This window comes from Pseudorasbora parva, chromosome 11, assembly GCF_024679245.1.
Source record: "Pseudorasbora parva isolate DD20220531a chromosome 11, ASM2467924v1, whole genome shotgun sequence".
NCBI classification, from domain to species: Eukaryota; Metazoa; Chordata; class Actinopteri; order Cypriniformes; family Gobionidae; genus Pseudorasbora; species Pseudorasbora parva.
Window position 1 is genome coordinate 48,011,305 of NC_090182.1, and position 21,761 is coordinate 48,033,065.

Sequence of the window (21,761 nt, forward strand, 5' to 3'; positions counted from 1 at the left end):
ATTTAAATTCTCCATACCATGTTAAAGTTGATTAAAAATAATTTGAGACATTTTACAGCATTTTCCTGTGTATCCTGTGGGAAACACAACACTTTCCCCATGTTTATTGTTGGTAATATCAGTAAAGATTATCTAATGTGTATATTATTTCTTCTATTGATTCGAGAGCAGTTATAATTGAGGTTTTCAGCTTGTTGTCCACCCTGTTATTCTCGACTTGCCCTTTAAATCAAAAATATAAATTATTAAATGGCATATTTCATAAATCAGTCATGATTTGGAGGGAAACCAGCTCCTCTATTAGTTTGATCTTTCAGATCTGATCTGCTCAACCTTACCTGTTGTGTCTGACAGCGAAACATGAATAAAGTTATGCATTCGTGACAAAGTACAATTCATGCACAATATTTGTATTTTCTGATCATTTATGAGTACAGGAGATGTCTAAGATGATGTGCACAGTCCATAATTATAATCAGAAGTATTTGAAACTGTCCAAACAAAACCGATTTTGCCCTTGTCCCAAACTTGACCAAAACTGCATTCACCTGCCATTAACTTTGAGCTCCAGTAGCTCGTCTGTTTGATCGGACCCCACGGCCAGCCTTCGCTCCCCACGGTCATCAATGAGCCTTGGCCGCCCATGACCCTGTGGCCGGTTCTCCACTGGTCCTTCCTTGGAGCACTTTTGATAGATACTGACCACTGCAGACCGGGAACAGCCCACAAGAGCTGCAGTTTTGGAGATGCTCTGACCCAGTCGTCTAGCCGTCACAATCTGGCCAAACTCGCTCAAATCCTTACGCTTGCCCATTTCTCCTGCTTCACACACATCAACTCTGAGGACTAAATGTTCACTTGCTGCCTAATATATCCCACCCACTAACAGGAGCCGTGATGAAGAGATCATCAGTGTTACTCACTTCACCTGGTCATAATGTTACGCCTGATTGGTGTATATTGTGCAGTGTGTGCGATCTTCCACACTCTCCTGGAAGAACTCCGCCACCAGCAGGCGAGCAAGTAGAGCGCAGGGTCGTAACAGATGTAGAAGACTGCATTTGTATAATGTGTGTTCTGTATTGAGAGGGTGTGTTTGATTATCTGTGAAGTGTGTAAATCTAAAAAAATGCAGACGGGAATGAGAAATAAACGTGACTTTATTATCTGAACAGAGATAATAAACCAAACTGTGTTTGAACTCTTCATCCGACATCATGAAGTCTAAAAGAAGGAACAGGAGCGAACCGCACGGCTGAACACACACACACACACACACACACACACACACACACACACACACACACACACACAGCCTCCCGGCACGCTGTCACTCAAACAGATCCTCCAGGAAGCTGGCAGAGGTGTGAGTGGACGGCTGAGGGAAAAGAGGAAGAGGAGGATGAGGAACAGGAAGTGACATCATCAGCGTGTGTGTGCTCAACTCACCAGAGCGAAGCCCAGCTCAGAGTCTTCATCATCGTAATCCTCGATTTCTGCCTCCTCTTCATCCTCCGACTGCTCATCATGAGCCAGGGAGAGTCTGAACACACACACACACACAGACACACACACAGACACAGACACACACACACACACACAGAGAGCATTATGTGTTAGGGAAAGTTACTTTAAAAAGTAATGCATTACAAAATTGCGTTACTCCCTTAAAATATATCTAATTGAGTTACTTAGTTTTAAGAAAAGTAATGCGTTACTTTTTCTCACCTTTGATTTGTATCACAAAAACATTTTCGTTTCTATTTCTGTGCACATGTAAAGACCTCCTCACACCAATTACAATAATAAACCTTAGGCCACGGCTAATCCAGGCATGTACAGTAGAGGGCGCCGCTCACACACACTTTCAGCTGCGCTGCCGTTCTGGATAATGGACAATAACAGGACGCAGGAGAAACAAGTCTAATAATCTCACTTCACCAATAAAAACTAAACATCTAAAGTACTTTTGCTTTTGGTTTAACTGAATAATCCAAAGTTAGCAGCAAATCGCTGGTCAATAAAGGGAGATTAAATGCATAAAAAACACTTGTTTTATTTAATATTTCATTATTGGAGGTTTGCGCAGTACAGGGTTCGTTCACCTTTTCCAAGGTCACATTCATCTGAAAGATTTTCCAGCACCTACCACCGCTGTATATTACATACCAGTACAGTCAAAATGATTATTTAGTGATATCATCACATTAAAAGAGATAATGCTATAAACAGACAAAATAGTGTTTCGTAATAGCAGAAGGATCAGATATTGAACCAAATCACAAGTTTTATTTCTTTTAAATGCATCTCTGTCCAAGTAGACTGTGCTAACTACCTAACCTGCCTTTGGGGCCCTTGTAAAAACATTACCCTAAACAAAATCACTCGACAGATATCTTAACTGTCAATTCATTTATTGAAAATTTTAAAAATGCAAAGAAGAAGACGAGGAGACATGCCAGCATGACTGGAAGCCCCAAACCAACTGCAACAATGAGTTGATTTTAGGCAAAATAGCAGTACAATTTTAAATACAGTCAATAATAATGATTTAATGGTTTATCACTTTCGACCAATAGGTGGCACTGTTACGGAACTAATGTGGCGTAGTCAGACTGAGATGGCAATGACATGCAAAGTTTGGCTTCAATATGTCAAAGCATTGCAGAGATACAGCCTCAAGAGTCATTTTTGCATCATGGCTCAACTGTTGCAGTGGTATATGAAAACTTTTTTGTCTATCAACATGAAATCCATAACAATGTGTCGGCATGGTCTGAAGACGATACGGTTCAATTTTGGTGAAAATCGGACAAACGGTCTAGGATGAGTTTGAAAAAGTAGGTTTTTAACAAATAACAAGATGGAGGACAGATAGATTTGCAAAATATGGCAAAATTGGTATCCATGTTCTTATTCCATCCATCAAGTTTTATTACAATGGGGTAATTTAATCAAAAGTTATTCGCATTTCTGTACATTTTATCACAACTTTGATCACAAGGTGGCGCTGCCCGAAAACTTTTTGAGTATCTCCAGGACATAGAGAGGAAGACACATACAGAGTTTTGTAACGATACGCTGATGTATTCGTAAATTATAGCATTAGCATTTTAAAGCATAATATTGCATTGGTCGTACGAGCCCTGATAGTGTTCCGCCCGTACTATCCGCCCTGATAGTGTTCCGCCCGTACGAGCCCTGATAGTGTTCCGCCGTACGGGCCCTGATAGTGTTCCGCCCGTACGAGCCCTGATAGTGTTCCGCCCGTACGAGCCCTGATGGCGTTCCGCCCGTACGAGCCCTGATAGTGTTCCGCCGTACGGGCCCTGATAGTGTTCGGCCCCTACGAGCCCTGATAGTGTTCCGCCCGTACGAGCCCTGATAGTGTTCCGCCCGTACGAGCCCTGATAGTGTTCCGCCGTACGAGCCCTGATAGTGTTCCGCCCGTACGAGCCCTGATAGTGTTCCGCCCGTACGAGCCCTGATAGTGTTCCGCCCGTACGAGCCCTGATAGTGTTCCGCCCGTACGAGCCCTGATAGTGTCGAGCGCTGATAGTGTTCCGCCCGTACGAGCCCTGATAGTGTTCCGCCCGTACGAGCCCTGATAGTGTTCCGCCCGTACGAGCCCTGATGGCGTTCCGCCCGTACGAGCCCTGATAGTGTTCCGCCCGTACGAGCCCTGATAGTGTTCCGCCCGTACGAGCCCTGATAGTGTTCCGCCCGTACGAGCCCTGATAGTGTTCGGCCCGTACTATCCGCCCTGATAGTGTTCCGCCCGTACGAGCCCTGATAGTGTTCCGCCGTACGAGCCCTGATAGTGTTCCGCCGTACGGGCCCTGATAGTGTTCGGCCCCTACGAGCCCTGATAGTGTTCCGCCCGTACGAGCCCTGATAGTGTTCGGCCCGTACGAGCCCTGATAGTGTTCCGCCGTACGGGCCCTGATAGTGTTCGGCCCCTACGAGCCCTGATAGTGTTCCGCCGTACGAGCCCTGATAGTGTTCCGCCCGTACGAGCCCTGATAGTGTTCGGCCCGTACGAGCCCTGATAGTGTTCCGCCGTACGGGCCCTGATAGTGTTCGGCCCCTACGAGCCCTGATAGTGTTCCGCCGTACGAGCCCTGATAGTGTTCCGCCCGTACGAGCCCTGATAGTGTTCCGCCCGTACGAGCCCTGATAGTGTTCCGCCCGTACGAGCCCTGATAGTGTTCCGCCGTACGGGCCCTGATAGTGTTCGGCCCGTACGAGCCCTGATGACGTTCCGCCCGTACGAGCCCTGATGGCGTTCCGCCCGTACGAGCCCTGATGGCGTTCGGCCCGTACGAGCCCTGATGGCGTTCCGCCCGTACGAGCCCTGATGGCGTTCGGCCCGTACGAGCCCTGATGGCGTTCGGCCCGTACGAGCCCTGATGGCGTTCCGCCCGTACGAGCCCAGATGGCGTTCCGCCCGTACGAGCCCTGATGGCGTTCCGCCCGTACGAGCCCTGATAGTGTTCCGCCCGTACGAGCCCTGATAGTGTTCCGCCCGTACGAGCCCTGATAGTGTTCCGCCCGTACGAGCCCTGATAGTGTTCCGCCCGTACGAGCCCTGATAGTGTTCGGCCCGTACTATCCGCCCTGATAGTGTTCCGCCCGTACGAGCCCTGATAGTGTTCCGCCGTACGAGCCCTGATAGTGTTCCGCCGTACGGGCCCTGATAGTGTTCGGCCCCTACGAGCCCTGATAGTGTTCCGCCCGTACGAGCCCTGATAGTGTTCGGCCCGTACGAGCCCTGATAGTGTTCCGCCGTACGGGCCCTGATAGTGTTCGGCCCCTACGAGCCCTGATAGTGTTCCGCCGTACGGGCCCTGATAGTGTTCGGCCCCTACGAGCCCTGATGACGTTCCGCCCGTACGAGCCCTGATGGCGTTCCGCCCGTACGAGCCCTGATGGCGTTCGGCCCGTACGAGCCCTGATGGCGTTCGGCCCGTACGAGCCCTGATGGCGTTCCGCCCGTACGAGCCCTGATGGCGTTCGGCCCGTACGAGCCCTGATGGCGTTCGGCCCGTACGAGCCCTGATGGCGTTCGGCCCGTACGAGCCCAGATGGCGTTCCGCCCGTACGAGCCCTGATGGCGTTCCGCCCGTACGAGCCCTGATGGCGTTCCGCCCGTACGAGCCCTGATGGCGTTCCGCCCGTACGAGCCCTGATGGCGTTCCGCCCGTACGAGCCCTGATGGCGTTCCGCCCGTACGAGCCCTGATGGCGTTCCGCCCGTACGAGCCCTGATGGCGTTCCGCCCGTACGAGCCCTGATGGCGTTCCGCCCGTACGAGCCCTGATAGTGTTCGAGCGCTGATAGTGTTCCGCGCGTACGAGCCCTGATGGCGTTCGGCCCGTACGAGCCCTGATGGCGTTCGGCCCGTACGAGCCCTGATAGAGTTCGGCCCGTACGAGCCCTGATGGCGTTCGGCCCGTACGAGCCCTGATGGCGTTCCGCCCGTACGAGCCCTGATGGCGTTCCGCCCGTACGAGCCCTGATGGCGTTCGGCCCGTACGAGCCCTGATGGCGTTCGGCCCGTACGAGCCCTGATGGCGTTCGGCCCGTACGAGCCCTGATGGCGTTCCGCCCGTACGAGCCCTGATGGCGTTCCGCCCGTACGAGCCCTGATGGCGTTCCGCCCGTACGAGCCCTGATGGCGTTCCACCCGTACGAGCCCTGATGGCGTTCCGCCCGTACGAGCCCTGATGGCGTTCCGCCCGTACGAGCCCTGATGGCGTTCCGCGCGTACGAGCCCTGATGGCGTTCCGCGCGTACGAGCCCTGATGGCGTTCCGCCCGTACGAGCCCTGATGGCGTTCGGCCCGTACGAGCCCTGATGGCGTTCGGCCCGTACGAGCCCTGATGGCGTTCGGCCCGTACGAGCCCTGATGGCGTTCGGCCCGTACGAGCCCTGATGGCGTTCGGCCCGTACGAGCCCTGATGGTGTTCTGCCGTAGGAGCCCTGATGGTGTTCCGCCCGTACGAGCCCTGATGGCGTTCCGCCCGTACGAGCCCTGATGGCGTTCCGCCCGTACGAGCCCTGATAGTGTCGAGCGCTGATAGTGTTCCGCCCGTACGAGCCCTGATAGTGTTCCGCCCGTACGAGCCCTGATAGTGTCGAGCGCTGATAGTGTTCCGCCCGTACGAGCCCTGATAGTGTTCCGCCCGTACGAGCCCTGATAGTGTTCCGCCCGTACGAGCCCTGATAGTGTTCCGCCCGTACGAGCCCTGATGGTGTTCCGCCCGTACGAGCCCTGATAGTGTTCGGCCCCTACGAGCCCTGATAGTGTTCCGCCCGTACGAGCCCTGATGGTGTTCCGCCCGTACGAGCCCTGATAGTGTTCCGCCCGTACGAGCCCTGATAGTGTCGAGCGCTGATAGTGTTCCGCCCGTACGAGCCCTGATAGTGTTCCGCCCGTACGAGCCCTGATAGTGTTCCGCCCGTACGAGCCCTGATAGTGTTCCGCCCGTACGAGCCCTGATAGTGTTCCGCCCGTACGAGCCCTGATAGCGTTCCGCCCGTACGAGCCCTGATGGCGTTCCGCCCGTACGAGCCCTGATAGTGTTCGGCCCCTACGAGCCCTGATGGTGTTCCGCCCGTACGAGCCCTGATAGTGTTCCGCCCGTACGAGCCCTGATAGTGTCGAGCGCTGATAGTGTTCCGCCCGTACGAGCCCTGATAGTGTTCCGCCCGTACGAGCCCTGATAGTGTTCCGCCCGTACGAGCCCTGATAGTGTTCCGCCCGTACGAGCCCTGATAGTGTTCCGCCCGTACGAGCCCTGATAGTGTTCCGCCCGTACGAGCCCTGATAGTGTTCCGCCCGTACGAGCCCTGATAGTGTTCCGCCCGTACGAGCCCTGATGGCGTTCCGCCCGTACGAGCCCTGATGGCGTTCCGCCCGTACGAGCCCTGATAGCGTTCCGCCCGTACGAGCCCTGATAGCGTTCCGCGCGTACGAGCCCTGATGGCGTTCCGCCCGTACGAGCCCTGATGGCGTTCCGCCCGTACGAGCCCTGATGGTGTTCCGCCCGTACGAGCCCTGATGGCGTTCGGCCCGTACGAGCCCTGATAGTGTTCGAGCCCTGATGGCGTTCCGCCCGTACGAGCCCTGATGGCGTTCGGCCCGTACGAGCCCTGATGGCGTTCGGCCCGTACGAGCCCTGATGGCGTTCCGCCCGTACGAGCCCTGATGGCGTTCGGCCCGAACGAGCCCTGATGGCGTTCTGCCCGTACGAGCACTGATGGCGTTCCGCCCGTACGAGCCCTGATGGCGTTCGGCCCGAACGAGCCCTGATGGCGTTCTGCCCGTACGAGCACTGATGGCGTTCCGCCCGTACGAGCCCTGATGGCGTTCCGGCCGTACGAGCCCTGATGGCGTTCCGCCCGTACGAGCCCTGATGGCGTTCCGCCCGTACGAGCCCTGATGGCGTTCCGCCCGTACGAGCCCTGATGGCGTTCCGCCCGTACGAGCCCTGATGGCGTTCCGCCCGTACGAGCCCTGATGGCGTTCCGCCCGTACGAGCCCTGATGGCGTTCCGCCCGTACGAGCCCTGATGGCGTTCCGCCCGTACGAGCCCTGATGGCGTTCCGCCCGTACGAGCCCTGATGGCGTTCCGCCCGTACGAGCCCTGATGGCGTTCCGGCCGTACGAGCCCTGATGGCGTTCCGCCCGTACGAGCCCTGATGGCGTTCTGCCCGTACGAGCCCTGATGGCGTTCCGCCCGTACGAGCCCTGATAGTGTTCCGCCCGTACGAGCCCTGATGGCGTTCCGGCCGTACGAGCCCTGATGGCGTTCCGCCCGTACGAGCCCTGATGGCGTTCCGCCCGTACGAGCCCTGATGGCGTTCCGCCCGTACGAGCCCTGATGGCGTTCCGCCCGTACGAGCCCTGATGGCGTTCCGCCCGTACGAGCCCTGATGGCGTTCCGCCCGTACGAGCCCTGATGGCGTTCCGCCCGTACGAGCCCTGATGGCGTTCCGCCCGTACGAGCCCTGATGGCGTTCCGCCCGTACGAGCCCTGATGGTGTTCCGCCCGTACGAGCCCTGATGGCGTTCGGCCCGTACGAGCCCTGATAGTGTTCGAGCCCTGATGGCGTTCCGCCCGTACGAGCCCTGATGGCGTTCGGCCCGTACGAGCCCTGATGGCGTTCGGCCCGTACGAGCCCTGATGGCGTTCCGCCCGTACGAGCCCTGATGGCGTTCGGCCCGAACGAGCCCTGATGGCGTTCCGGCCGTACGAGCCCTGATGGCGTTCCGGCCGTACGAGCCCTGATGGCGTTCCGGCCGTACGAGCCCTGATGGCGTTCCGCCCGTACGAGCCCTGATGGCGTTCCGCCCGTACGAGCCCTGATGGCGTTCCGCCCGTACGAGCCCTGATGGCGTTCCGCCCGTACGAGCCCTGATGGCGTTCCGCCCGTACGAGCCCTGATGGCGTTCCGCCCGTACGAGCCCTGATGGCGTTCCGCCCGTACGAGCCCTGATGGCGTTCCGCCCGTACGAGCCCTGATGGCGTTCCGCCCGTACGAGCCCTGATGGTGTTCCGCCCGTACGAGCCCTGATGGCGTTCCGCCCGTACGAGCCCTGATGGCGTTCCGCCCGTACGAGCCCTGATGGCGTTCCGCCCGTACGAGCCCTGATGGTGTTCCGCCCGTACGAGCCCTGATGGCGTTCTCCCGGTACGAGCCCTGATGGCGTTCTGCCCGTACGAGCACTGATAGTGTTGTGATTCAGCATTTGATGATTGTGTTCATTCTGAGGAGAACTGAAACTTTCCTGAGCGAGTGATGTATAAACGATCACATTACCTACACTAACCTGTTCACACACAACGCCTTTGCACTTACTGTGGACTTTTATCAACATGGGAAGAGAGCAGTCAGATAAATAAATGTGAAAAAGTAACTTAGATATTTTATTGTACATTTTTAAAATAATGCGTTACTTTACTAGTTACTTGAAAAAGTAATCTGATGATATAACTCGAGTTACTTCCAAACACTGTGTTAGTGTCTCGTGTCAGCACTGAGCACTGATGTAACTGCATATGGCTGTAACCCGCAGGGCGCACACACACACACAAACGGTGGCGTGATTGATAATGAGCGTCACACCGGTCTCGTGTGTGTGTGTGTGTGTGTGTGTGTGTGTGTCTCGCCCTGCTGGTCACTCTGGCTTTGTGTGTGCTGAAGTCTCATGAAGGAACTGAACTCACGTGCTGAGATGTGATTGGACGCTGTGTGTGAGCGGGCTGGACCTCTGTCTGCTGCGACCGATGCTCTTCCTCAGGACCCTGACACATGCACACACACACACACACACACGCGCGTGCGCAAACACACACACAAACACACGAGCAGAGATTCAGATCTCTCATACACATCTGATGCCAATCTCCGTGAGCACATGTTAGAACAGCCACAGTTCAAACGTGTAAGTGTGTGTGTGTAACGTGTTTGTGTAACGTGTTTGTGTAATGTGTGTTTAAAGTGTGTGTGTAAAGTGACATACTCGTCTGTGAACTCGTTGTCGTCCATGTCGTCATGACGAGTGTGTGAAACCACAGCTGCAGATTCCAAACCTGCACACGAAAAAAAAAAAAACACCTCAATACTGAATATACACTAACTACACGTGTGTGTGTGTGAGTGAGTGAGTCAATGAGTGAGTGAGTGAGTGAGTGTTTGTTTGTCAGTGAGTGAGTGAGTGAGTGAGTGAGTGAGTGAGTGTTTGTCAGTGAGTGAGTGAGTGAGTGAGTGAGTGAGTGTTTGTCAGTGAGTGAGTCAATGAGTGAGTGAGTGAGTGAGTGTGTTTGTCAGTGTGAGTGAGTGTGTGTTTGTCAGTGTGAGTGAGTGTGTGTTTGTCAGTGAGTGAGTCAATGAGTGAGTGAGTGAGTGAGTGTGTTTGTCAGTGTGAGTGAGTGTGTGTTTGTCAGTGTGAGTGAGTGAGTGTTTGTCAGTGAGTGAGTCAATGAGTGAGTGAGTGAGTGAGTGTGTTTGTCAGTGTGAGTGAGTGTGTGTTTGTCAGTGTGAGTGAGTGTGTGTTTGTCAGTGTGAGTGAGTGTGTGTTTGTCAGTGTGAGTGAGTGTGTGTTTGTCAGTGTGAGTGAGTGTGTGTTTGTCAGTGTGAGTGAGTGTGTGTTTGTCAGTGTGAGTGAGTGAGTGTGTTTGTCAGTGTGAGTGAGTGTGTGTTTGTCAGTGTGAGTGAGTGTGTGTTTGTCAGTGTGAGTGAGTGAGTGTTTGTCAGTGAGTGAGTCAATGAGTGAGTGAGTGAGTGAGTGTGTTTGTCAGTGTGAGTGAGTGTGTGTTTGTCAGTGTGAGTGAGTGTGTGTTTGTCAGTGTGAGTGTGTGTTTGTCAGTGTGAGTGAGTGTGTGTTTGTCAGTGTGAGTGAGTGTGTGTTTGTCAGTGTGAGTGAGTGAGTGTGTGTGTGTTTGTTTGTCAGTGTGTGTGTTTGTCAGTGTGAGTGAGTGAGTGTGTTTGTCAGTGTGAGTGAGTGTGTGTGTGTGTGTGTGTTTGTCAGTGTGAGTGAGTGTGTGTGTGTGTGTGTGTGTGTGTGTTTGTCAGTGTGAGTGAGTGAGTGTGTGTGTTTGTCAGTGTGAGAGTGTGTGTGTGTGTGTGTGTTTGTCAGTGTGAGTGAGCGTGTGTGTGTGTGTGTGTGTGTGTGTGTGTTTGTCAGTGTGAGTAAGTGTGTGTGTGTGTGTGTGTGTGTGCACTGACTGTCTGTGCGTCTGCGTTTTCTTCTGGGTGTTTGAGCTGCTGGTGTTTCTTTGGAGCCTGAAGTCAGAGATCGTTCATACATCCTCACGAAGCCACTGTGCAGAGCGGAGGAACACACACGCCGCAGATCTGCCACCCTGAGACACACACACACACACACACACACACACACACACACACACACACACACACACACACACACACACAGCTTTAACAGCAGGAAGCTGCTCTGGGGTCAGTACACAGAGGAATGATGGACTAAAGGAATGAATGAGTGTTTGCAGCTTTATTCTTCATAAGGCGGATGCGTGCGGTCACGTGATCGGTGATGTCAGCGTGCGGTCACATGATCGGTGATGTCAGCGTGCGGTCACATGATCGGTGATGTCAGCGTGCGGTCACATGATCAGTGATGTCAGCGTGCGGTCACATGATCGGTGATGTCAGCGTGCGGTCACATGATCGGTGATGTCAGCGTGCGGTCACATGATCGGTGATGTCAGCGTGCGGTCACATGATCAGTGATGTCAGCGTGCGGTAGGGTTGGGCATCGAGAACCGGTTCCAACTTGGAACCGTTTAAAAAATAACGATTCCATACCGAAATTTGTTTTCGGTTCCGATCTTCGGTTCCAAACGCGCAAGTTTTGGTTTCCATGGCCACCTGATTTCCGGTGCGCGCCCGCTTGTTCTTTTAGCCATGGAAGTCCGGTAAACGGCGCTCTGAAGTGTGGATTTATTTCACTTTTAAAAAGCCTGGGTCGAAACAGTGCAACTAGTGTTGTCAAAAATATAGATACTGAAATATCTGAAAAGATACGATAGCCTGCTCAGTTTCTACAGTAGCCTATCGATCCCAGCTCCTCTTCTCTCTTTCTCTGACCGACAGCGAGTTGACGCGCAGCCGCATATTCTCACTCAGCCCGGTTAACCTCTGAACACGACGGACGCGCGTTCTGCTGGACTTTTCCTTGTGACAGCGTGTTAGTGTTAGTGTGTGTGATCGGTCTGAATTTTGCGCGGGATTGCACATAATTCTACGAATCCCTCAGATTTCAAGCTCACATCTGAAGCGCACACACACATACCGTAATAAAGCCGCCCCTGACATACAAGTGCAAATATTCGCTTCTTTTTCCAGCTTATTATTAGTCAAATACAATCAACCAAATTCTCAGTGCACATTTAGAAGAGTATTAATGTAAACACAGTCGTGAACAATTCAGGAAGAAATGAAGAATGAGTAACAGGAACAGTGTTCAGGATCCATGAGTGCCGCAGCTCTTAAAGGGACAGCAGTCATTTGTTATTCAAAGTCAAACTACAAAAAACATTATCCAATGTTATTTTAAATTTAATTAGCCACTTTGCGTTTTTTAATTCAGTTTCTTACCTGAATGTTAGACCTACCTGAAAAAATAAATCAGTCTATTTCATTTATATATTTTATTCTATTTTATTTATTTGTGCTATTTTTTGTAATCTGTTTATTTGTTCTTATGTAATTACTGTTTAGTCGTCTTTTTAAATTCAATTAACCATTCGAAATCAAGCTTACTTGTGCTATGTGTAAACTATTGCAACACAATTACACCGTTGTAAAAATACATTGAGTTAGCAAATATTTGTGAGATAATTTTAATAGTAATTGATCAATGTTTATATAAGAGAAAAAGCTTAAAAGCTTTATCATATAAAGTGATCTCTTCAGAAGAAATTTTTGATTGCCTAGACTTTCAAAAGACAGACAAAAAAAATATATATTATATAAAAAAATATCTAATTGACAGTATATGCAGCGTTTTCCCCCCGTGGTATTGAAAATAGCATTGAATATCGACGTGACATGTTTTGACTCCACCCCTCAAAGAATCGGAATCGAGAATCGAAAAGAACCGGAATCGAAAGTAAGAATCGGAATCAGAATCGTTCAAATCAAAACGATGCCCAACCCTAGCGTGCGGTCACATGATCAGTGATGTCAGCATGCGGTCACATGATCAGTGATGTCAGCGATACTCACAGCTGCTTGCGTTCCGGCTGCAGGAGCTTAAAACTGAACTCACTGAGAATCTCCAGGAAGCTCAGATTCTTCAGGTCGCCTTTATCAAGCCCTTGACAAGCAAAACGCATACCGTCCCTAAACAAACCAATGAGAGAGAGACAGGCAGAGGAAGTGATGAGAGACAGACAGGAAGTGATGAGTGAGACAGGAAGTGATGTGAGTGTAGCACGCACTGATGTAAGGCCAGCAGCGGCTCGCGCACCACACGCAGGTTAATGCTGAAGTTCACCGCCAGTTTCTTCGCCAGCGATCGGATCTCCATCAGCTCTTCATCACGACAGTCCTGCTCGAGCCCAGAGAAGAGCTGCACACACACACACACACACACAACACACACACACACACACAGGCACGCACAGACACACACACACACACACACACACACACACACACACACACACACACACCATAGTAAATAGAGATCATGCAGACGGAAACTTCTCTCTCACTCACACACACACACACACACACACACACACACACACACACACACACACACCTGTTGCAGACACAAGCACACAGTTCTGGCACTTTCCACGGAGCTGATTATCTTGGTTTTGCTGAGAGTCTCTTTGATGATGTCACCGAAATCCTTGTAGAACTAAGAAAAAAACATCACATTTAGTTAAGTGATATTATCCGAAGTCCCTTACAAACAACAACAACACCAACAACAACAACAACAACACCAACAACAACAACACCACCACCACAAGCAGACGCACTGAAGAACACCAGCAGACCAAACCAACAGAGCAGCTGATGGAAGCGCAGCCGCTTTCACACACGGAACAGAATCATGGCACCATTGTCTTCTGTACAGTCAACACACACACACACACACACACACACACACTAGGGCTGAACGATATGGACAAAATTTCATATCTCGATATTCATGCCAGATATCTCGATATTGATACAATACGATATGACTTCGTGTTCGGTGAAAACCAAGCATTTCTCCGAAAAATAAAAATATTTAAGCCTACATTTCAAAATGTGTGTCAGAAAATGTATAGTTTTCAGCCTTTGGCACGTGCGATCACACCGGTGTAATCAGAGGCTGGCCCTGCGTATGATCAAGTGCATCACGATCGGCGCGCTCAGAGCTGTCATATATCACAACTTTCAGTGTTTTCAACCACATAAAATGGTCTCTAAAATGGTAGCTTTCCATCCCAGCATCCGGGTCTCCTGTTTTCTGAGTTCTTTAGACAACTGTGGTGAGTTGGATTATTAAAAAGACTCCATCAGACAACTGTGGTAAGTTTTGGATTCATCAACAAATACGGTAAGCCATGTCTTCTTCTCCTGTCATTGTCACTTGCACTGCATGCTACGTTTAGCATATCAATCTCCGTTGGCGAACAGGGCTTCACATGTGATAAATGTAAGGAATAAATCAGGCTGACGGTGAAGATTTCAGATTTAGAGACACGCATCCAGGCTTTATGTGAAAGTAGTGAGAATGTAACAGCTTTAGATACTGCTTTGGATGCGACTAGCTTAGTGAACACTCATTGTTTGGTTCCGGCTGAGCCCACGCAGCAGGGCTGGGTGACGATGAGAAAGCATAGTCGCTGATCAAAAAACCACTCTTCCGTTCCGATTAGAACATCAAACAGGTTCTCCCCACTCAGTGATGCACCCACTGAGGATCCTGTTGAAAGTGCCCTAGTTATTGGCGATTCTATTACACGGAACGTGAAAATAGAGACACCAGCCACCATAGTCACATGTTTACCGGGAGCCAGAGCGCCTGACATCAAAGCAAATTTAAAAGTGCTGGCTAAAGCTAATCGCAAATTCTCTAAGATTATTATTCACGTTGGCACTAATGATGTTCGACTTCGCCAGTCGGAGATCACCAAAATTAACATTAAAGAGGTGTGTAAACTCGCAAGTACAAAGGCAGTCTTTTGCTCTGGTCCCCTCCCTGCTAAAAGGAGTGATGAAATAGTTAGCAGATTTTCATCACTCAATGGCTGGTTGTCTAAGTGGTGTCTGCAAAATAACATAGGGTTCATAGACAATTGGAAAAGTTTTTGGGGCAGACCTGACCTGTTGAAGATAGACGGCATTCATCCCTCCTGGGCTGGTGCTGCTCTTCTCTCTAGTAATTTGGCACATAGTCTTAGAGCTAAACCTTGACTCACTGGGGCCCAGGTCAGGAAGCAGACAAACTGGCTAAACCAACCGTCTGCTAGCTGTCTCACTTACTTATCTGACCGTTATCAGTTTGTAGCAGTAAATGAAGAGATGTCACACCGATCACAAGTTCAGTATGGAGTACCGCAAGGCTCAGTGTTAGGACCGTTGCTCTTCACCCTGTATCTGCTCCACTGGGAGATATCATTAGGAAGCATGGCGTTAGTTTTCACTGTTATGCTGACGATACTCAGCTCTATATTTCCTCACGCCCTGACGAAAACTACCAATTCACAAGATTAACGGAATGCATAGCTGATATAAAAAATTGGATGAATAGTAATTTTCTGCAACTTAGTTCAGATAAAACTGAATTTTTAATTAGTGGACAGAAAAGCTCCACAAGTAGTAACTGAGAATACTGTCTAACACTTGATGACTGCTCTGTCAAGCCCTCGTCGTCAGTGAGGAACCTGGGTGTGCTATTTGATACCAATCTTTCATTTGAAAGCCACGTTTCTAGCATCTGTAAAACCACATTCTACCATCTTAAAAATATATCTAAATTACGGCACATGCTTTCAATGCCAAATGCTGAACAGTTAGTACATGCGTTCATGAGCTCAAGGCTAGATTATTGTAATGCTCTACTGGGTGGTTGCCCTGCTCGCTTAATAAACAAACTCCAGCTGGTCCAAAACGCAGCAGCTAGAGTTCTTACTAGAACCAGGAAGTATGATCATATTAGTCCAGTTCTGTCAACACTGCACTGGCTCCCTATTAAACATCGCATACATTTTAAAATCTTGCTTATTACTTACAAAGCACTAAATGGTTTAGCTCCAGTACTTAAGCGAGCTCTTAACACATTATACTCCATCACGTCTATTGCGGTCTCTAAACTCAGGCCAGTTGATCATACCTAGAATATCTAAATCAACTGCAGGCGGTCGATCCTTTTCCTGTTTAGCTCCTAAACTCTGGAACAGTCTTCCTAGCATTGTTTGGGAAGCAGACACACTCTGTCAGTTTAAATCTAGACTAAAAACACATCTCTTTACTATGGCATACACATAGAACATTTTTAACTCTAATTATTCAGATCAACTGACTGATTGTTAGGCTGCATTAACTAGGTCAGCCCGAACCGGGAACACTTCCCATAACACCTGATGTACTCGTTACATCATAAAGAGAGTGGCACCTACGCTAATGTTAGTCTCTCTGTTTATCCCGAGGTTTCTCCCCGATCTGGGCCCTGTCCGGATCGGATGGTGGACCTGCCTGGACATGACCAGCTCATCCTGGAGTGTCTGCTGAGCCGTGTCAAATGGTGTCTCCTCCGAATTTGCCTCACCGGCACGTAATGCTCAAAACCCGTCTTCGGCGCAATAATTCCGATCTTTCATGTATTCATACTCTTGTGTAATTGACGCCCCATCCTAAATAAATCTGTCTCTTCCGTGATACCCTGAAATTTTGAATATTCCAATCTAATCTGACCTCTGACCTGTGCGGTGTCCAGAATAATAATCCTCCACTGTGTGTTAATAGGCCAGAGGAGAACTGAGTCTGGTTTCTCTAAGGTTTATTTTTCTCCATCACGCCCTGATGGAGTTTCGGTTCCTTTGGTCGCCTTTGGCTTGGCTTGCTCAATGGGGGCAATAACATTATGATCAAAGTTATTCAACTAGTTATACAGATAAAATTTATGAATTAGGTTTTAATTAATTATATAAACTATAATACTGATCTGCCAACATTGTCTCTCTATGATAAATTAAAATAAGCTGATAACATCACTGTTTACTCCAGAACGACTGTACAGCCAAATCTAATTCTGCTGCAGTATTGTCCTGTTTAACACTGAAGCTGCTCTGACACAATCGTGATTGTAAAAGCGCTATATAAATAAAGTTGATTGATTGATTGATTATGTTTATTTTAGGTTTCAAACATATAAATTCACATAAGTACTAAAAAAAACAATACATTTAGAGTTTGTAAAGAGGTAATAATAATCATTTCCATTATAATGCGACACGTTTTATTAATTTCAGACACACATTGTGTAACTTCAGTGTTTACTCTATTCTATTGCCAGTTCACCAGCCGCTTACTTTTCAGTAGTGGATGAGAAGTGGATGAATCCACGTGTTGTAAACATAGAGGTGGTAAATCCAACAGATCCGGTTCTCTGAATGGCGCCTGTGGCACAAACTAACCCGCGGCGGCCATCGCGCATACAGCTCAACTAACGCCATCGTTATAAAGGGGTTTAAACTACAATATACTTCCACTCGCATGTATCTGACAATCGGAATATCAGATATTTCATGCCATAGCGAACACATTAGTGAATATTCTGAATAAAAACTAAAAAACGACATAAAAGCAGATCATCATTCCTTCATCGCTGCTGCAGCGGTGTTTCACGTGACCAGCAATGACGTGTCACCATGGAAACGCCGCCCCCCTCTCACGTCCCTGTAGTGTGTGTGTGTGCTGCTTTAGTGGTGTATTTCAGGGCACTCGTAACACTGATGTTTGTTGTGACTGCCAGAGTTGTATGCAGGGCGAGCGCGGAGAGGGGAAATCTGTATCGTTGTTTTTTTCGATAGTAATATCTTGAAAGTTCATATCTAGATATAGATACGATAACGATATATCGTTCAGCCCTAACACACACACACCTTATTGTAGTATTTGAGTATGTCTGTGGCGGCTCTGAGCTCCAGGACGCCGTATATGATGAGTTTACAGTATCCAGCCAGCTGACTCCTCCTCTGCAGCAGAGCGGCCATCTTCATCTCTTCATCCTCATCCTCACCTGCAGCACACACACGTCATACCCATGTCATTATACACTGAGTGTCTGTGTGTGTCTGAGTGTTTCTGGGTCTGTCTGTGTGTGTGTGTGTGTGCGTGTGTGTATGAGTATGTGTGTACGAGTGTGTCTGACAGACTATATAAGAGAACATTTCCTAAAGATGCATTCTGTTGGTCTTTCATTAGAGAAGTGTTTTGATACTGAGGTCATTATTGTTTAAATGTCTTTAATTGATGTGTTGATCTGTGTCTCACACACACACCGCTGTGCTGCTCCTCCTCGGCCTCGCTGAACACGTAATCGATGATGAAGGAAGCCATCTCTGCTCTCAGAGACTCATCAGGACTGAAGCGCTGCAGAGGAAGACCGTCCCCTTCACACACACTCCCAAACACCAGCAGCACGTCACACAGACACACAAACGCCTGCAGGACACACACACACACACACAACATGTGAGCATTATAACACTACACACACACACACCATACCTAGTTCCTGACGGGACTCTGAGCCACAGACAGGCAACTCTGATGCACACACACACACACACACACACACATCCCTTACCTGGTTCCTGACGGGACTCTGAGCCACAGACAGGCAACTCTGATGCACACACACACACACACACACACACACACACACACATCCCGTACCTGGTTCCTGACGGGACTCTGAGCCACAGACAGGCAGCTCTGACACACACACACACACACACAATGGAACGACTTCCATTTTTTTAAAGTCGACATTTATGTGATGAAAGTCAAGTTGATGTCGACTAGTCGCTGATGACGTCATTAATGAACAAATAAGCCTGAGCCTCGAGCTGAGACGCGAACTCGGGTCTTCTTGTGCCCAGGACAGCTATGGCATATGACACAGCGCTGCTCATAAGGTTATTAATCCTACATGGCAGCTTCTTTATCAGTTCTTTTGTCTTATGGTCGTTATATTTCTCACAGATTTCTGCTCGTTCTGAATAAGCTACAGATAAAGTAGCACAATAAAGATCACATGTATGTGAATGCATTAGTGAGTGATTGTGTGTGGATTAACTCTACCTGGCAGCGTCTCTCTACTAATAGTGAAGCAGTGAGTTTAGTTATCAAGAAATATATGCTAGAACTTTTCAGTTTCTAAGCTGTTTTACTGATAGATCACAGAACAGTGTTGATAGATTTCTGCGCTACTGAATGCAGGGTTTTGTGAAGTACGCGATCTCTGCGTGATGTGCGATCGGCTGTGTGTGTGTGTGTTCCAATTAGGGATGTCAACGATTAATCGATGATCGATTCAGTGTTAATTTCGTTGACGAAGACTATGACGAAAAATATTCGTCAACTAACCTTTTTCACGGACGAAAACTAAATAAAAACTAAATAAAAAGTCAGATATGTTGACGAAGAACGTGACGAAATATAACTGACACTTTAGTCAACGAATAAAAATGAGACGAAAATATATGGGAGGGACGAATGGAGAAGAGATCCAATAAGTACTCTTTTTGTGGGCCGTGTTGGGTAGAAATCCAATCAGAGCGAATCTTTGAGGGTAGGTTGATCTATGCAGAAGCAGCAGAGCCATTTAAAAAAGCCGCGGCAAATGCACGCGCAACAGCTAAACAAACGCAGCAGCAGTTACACAGAAAAGACAGAACAGAAATGTCAGAGGCCGAAACGAAGAATTGACATCTGGTCACATTTCACATTTGACAACAAGGACAATCATACGCCTGTAAACCGTGTGGAGCAAAATCGCTGGGAAAAACACCACCAACATGAAGCGACATTTACAGATGACTCATCCAGAAATACATGCCAAAGCACGCACAGCAGTTTATTTTATCAGATAAACCACCGTGTTTCCGCTATCTCTAAACTTGGAATAAAATAGAAGCTAAAGAAAACCACGTCTGACCTGTATTGATTAGACCAACAGGGGTGCCGTCTGACGTGAGCGGGGGTGCCGTGTAAAACGCACTTGCACCGCGGTTCATCTCACATCTGATGATGACGCATCTTTGATATGGGTTGTAACTTGAAAATAATGCTTTATGTATGTTTCTGTCGATGGATACACGTGCTGGCTCCTCAGTGATAGGCTACACTACAACAGCGATAATCAAAGAAAAACTGGCAAAACAGTTTCTCTTTGTAAACTGTGTTCAATGCATGAGTGCTGCCGTTTGTCCAGTCATTTCGCCGTCCTCACCCGCCAGAAGACGCGAATGAGAGCGCGCACGCGCTGTGTGAAGATCTGTCATCCGAGAGCGCGCACGCGTCCCACAGCGCGCAAATATTCAGTTATCTTTCAAGTCTTGCCCTTGAACGGACAAACTCATACAAAAAGTATGTCAACATGTCCATCTTGTTAAGTATCCAAGCAGACATAGATAGTTTGAATATGCCTTAAGTGAACTTTATACAGTCGAGAAAGACGACGCATACCCCTGTCTTAAAGGGGCAGCAACCTTTAATGTCAAAGAAAATATGAGGACTCACTGCTCTTGATTGAATAGCTTGTGTAAGTTTAATAAGGATTAATCTTTCATTTAAACAGTTAAATATGTAATTATTTTACATTGGATTATTTATTTTATTTCTCTACCTAAAACTAACGTTAGACCTACCTGAAAAACAGGAAATGCATTGTTCATTTTATCAGTATCTTTGCTCAATAATTTATTTGTGCTACTGCTTGTATTTAAGTTATTTGTTCTTATTTTCTTTATTTTTAATAGTCCTTTATTCTGTGAACATAGTAAATACCGAACCGTACTGAAACCGTGAACCTAAAACGTTATACAAACCGACCCGTGAGACTAAGACTAAAACTCTTATGATATTTAGTCGACTAAAACTAGACTAAGACTAAAAGATTTCAGATGATTAAAATGGGACTAAAACTAAATGGTGTGTTATTCAAAAGACTAAGACTAAGACTAAATCTGAATTTGCTGTCAAAATTAACACTGGATCGATTAATTGTCGAAGACATTTGATCGATAAGACTTATCGATCATCGATTAAGCAGGGTCATGCGCGTGCGTGAGGAAACGGGAGGAAAAATGAAGCGAGCGTGCCCGAGTTCTATTTGGGACCATTTTACAGCTGGAGTCACACCTTCATCATGACTGCAAGCTTGCATGTGCATTCGCAGCCTTTTGTTTTGTGCAAATGTAAGTTGTAATATTGTGTTTATTTTGTGCAGGCCTATCTTTAGCTGATTTATCTCATAAGGATGCATTTGGTTAATAATTAACGTTAGAGGTGAGCGGTAGTGAAAGCGTGGCGGTGATCAGCTTCAGCGTGCAGCTCCAACAGCACTAATAATGACTATGATTAGGACTGTCATATTACACAACATTAATGAGAACACTATTGTAATAAAACATTGTGATTGTTAAGTATTTGGGTTTATTTGCCGTGTGTTTTATTGCGTTGATCCAGGAAGAGCGCATGCACAACATGAGTCACGCATTCTGACTCGCGCATGTAACTTGTTCAAGTTCACTTGTGCATTCGCATCAGATTGTGCTGAAGTAATTTGTAATATTACATTTATTTTGTAACGTTATAAATGTGATCAATCATAAAGGATGCGTTTCTTTCAGCGAAATAAAACCCACTAGCAAATGGCTTCAGTCAGTGATGGCTACCGGTTTTCATTCAGTGCTTCTGCTTTAGTGCATGCAGAGCAATGCATAATAACGATGATTGGGACGGTCATATTATATAACAGAAATGAGAACACTATTTTTATAAATGGTTGTAAAGTCATTGGGTTTAGGTGCCGTGTTCAGAGCGTTGTTCCTAGAGCGCGTCTCCCATTCTGAATATGATCATCAGCAACTCAATTCAAGTTCACTTGTTCATTCGCATCATTTTGTGAAGATATATAATTTGTAATATTTTGTTAACTTTATATAAATCTGATTAATCTCATATAGGAAGCTTTTTGTTGAGTTAAATAACGTG

The 21,761-nt window shown here is 48.1% G+C and overlaps 1 protein-coding gene across 5 annotated transcripts in view; it reads right to left on the reverse strand.

Moving 5' to 3' along the window:
* Window positions 1–1,142: 1,142 nt before the first annotated feature.
* The window catches only part of LOC137092479 (cohesin subunit SA-1), a 68,826-nt gene continuing 48,207 nt past the window's right edge, over window positions 1,143–21,761 (reverse strand). For all 5 annotated transcript variants that reach the window (XM_067456726.1, XM_067456725.1, XM_067456728.1 and 2 more), the window contains 10 exons: window positions 18,041–18,203; window positions 17,642–17,778; window positions 13,297–13,398; window positions 12,971–13,101; window positions 12,756–12,872; window positions 10,734–10,870; window positions 9,529–9,598; window positions 9,233–9,310; window positions 1,450–1,543; window positions 1,143–1,378 (listed from right to left, as the gene is read on the reverse strand). In XM_067456726.1, coding sequence (XP_067312827.1) covers window positions 1,331–1,378; window positions 1,450–1,543; window positions 9,233–9,310; window positions 9,529–9,598; window positions 10,734–10,870; window positions 12,756–12,872; window positions 12,971–13,101; window positions 13,297–13,398; window positions 17,642–17,778; window positions 18,041–18,203 — 1,077 coding nt within the window. In that variant the 3' untranslated portion in view covers window positions 1,143–1,330. The remainder of the gene's footprint in view (window positions 1,379–1,449; window positions 1,544–9,232; window positions 9,311–9,528; window positions 9,599–10,733; window positions 10,871–12,755; window positions 12,873–12,970; window positions 13,102–13,296; window positions 13,399–17,641; window positions 17,779–18,040; window positions 18,204–21,761) is intronic.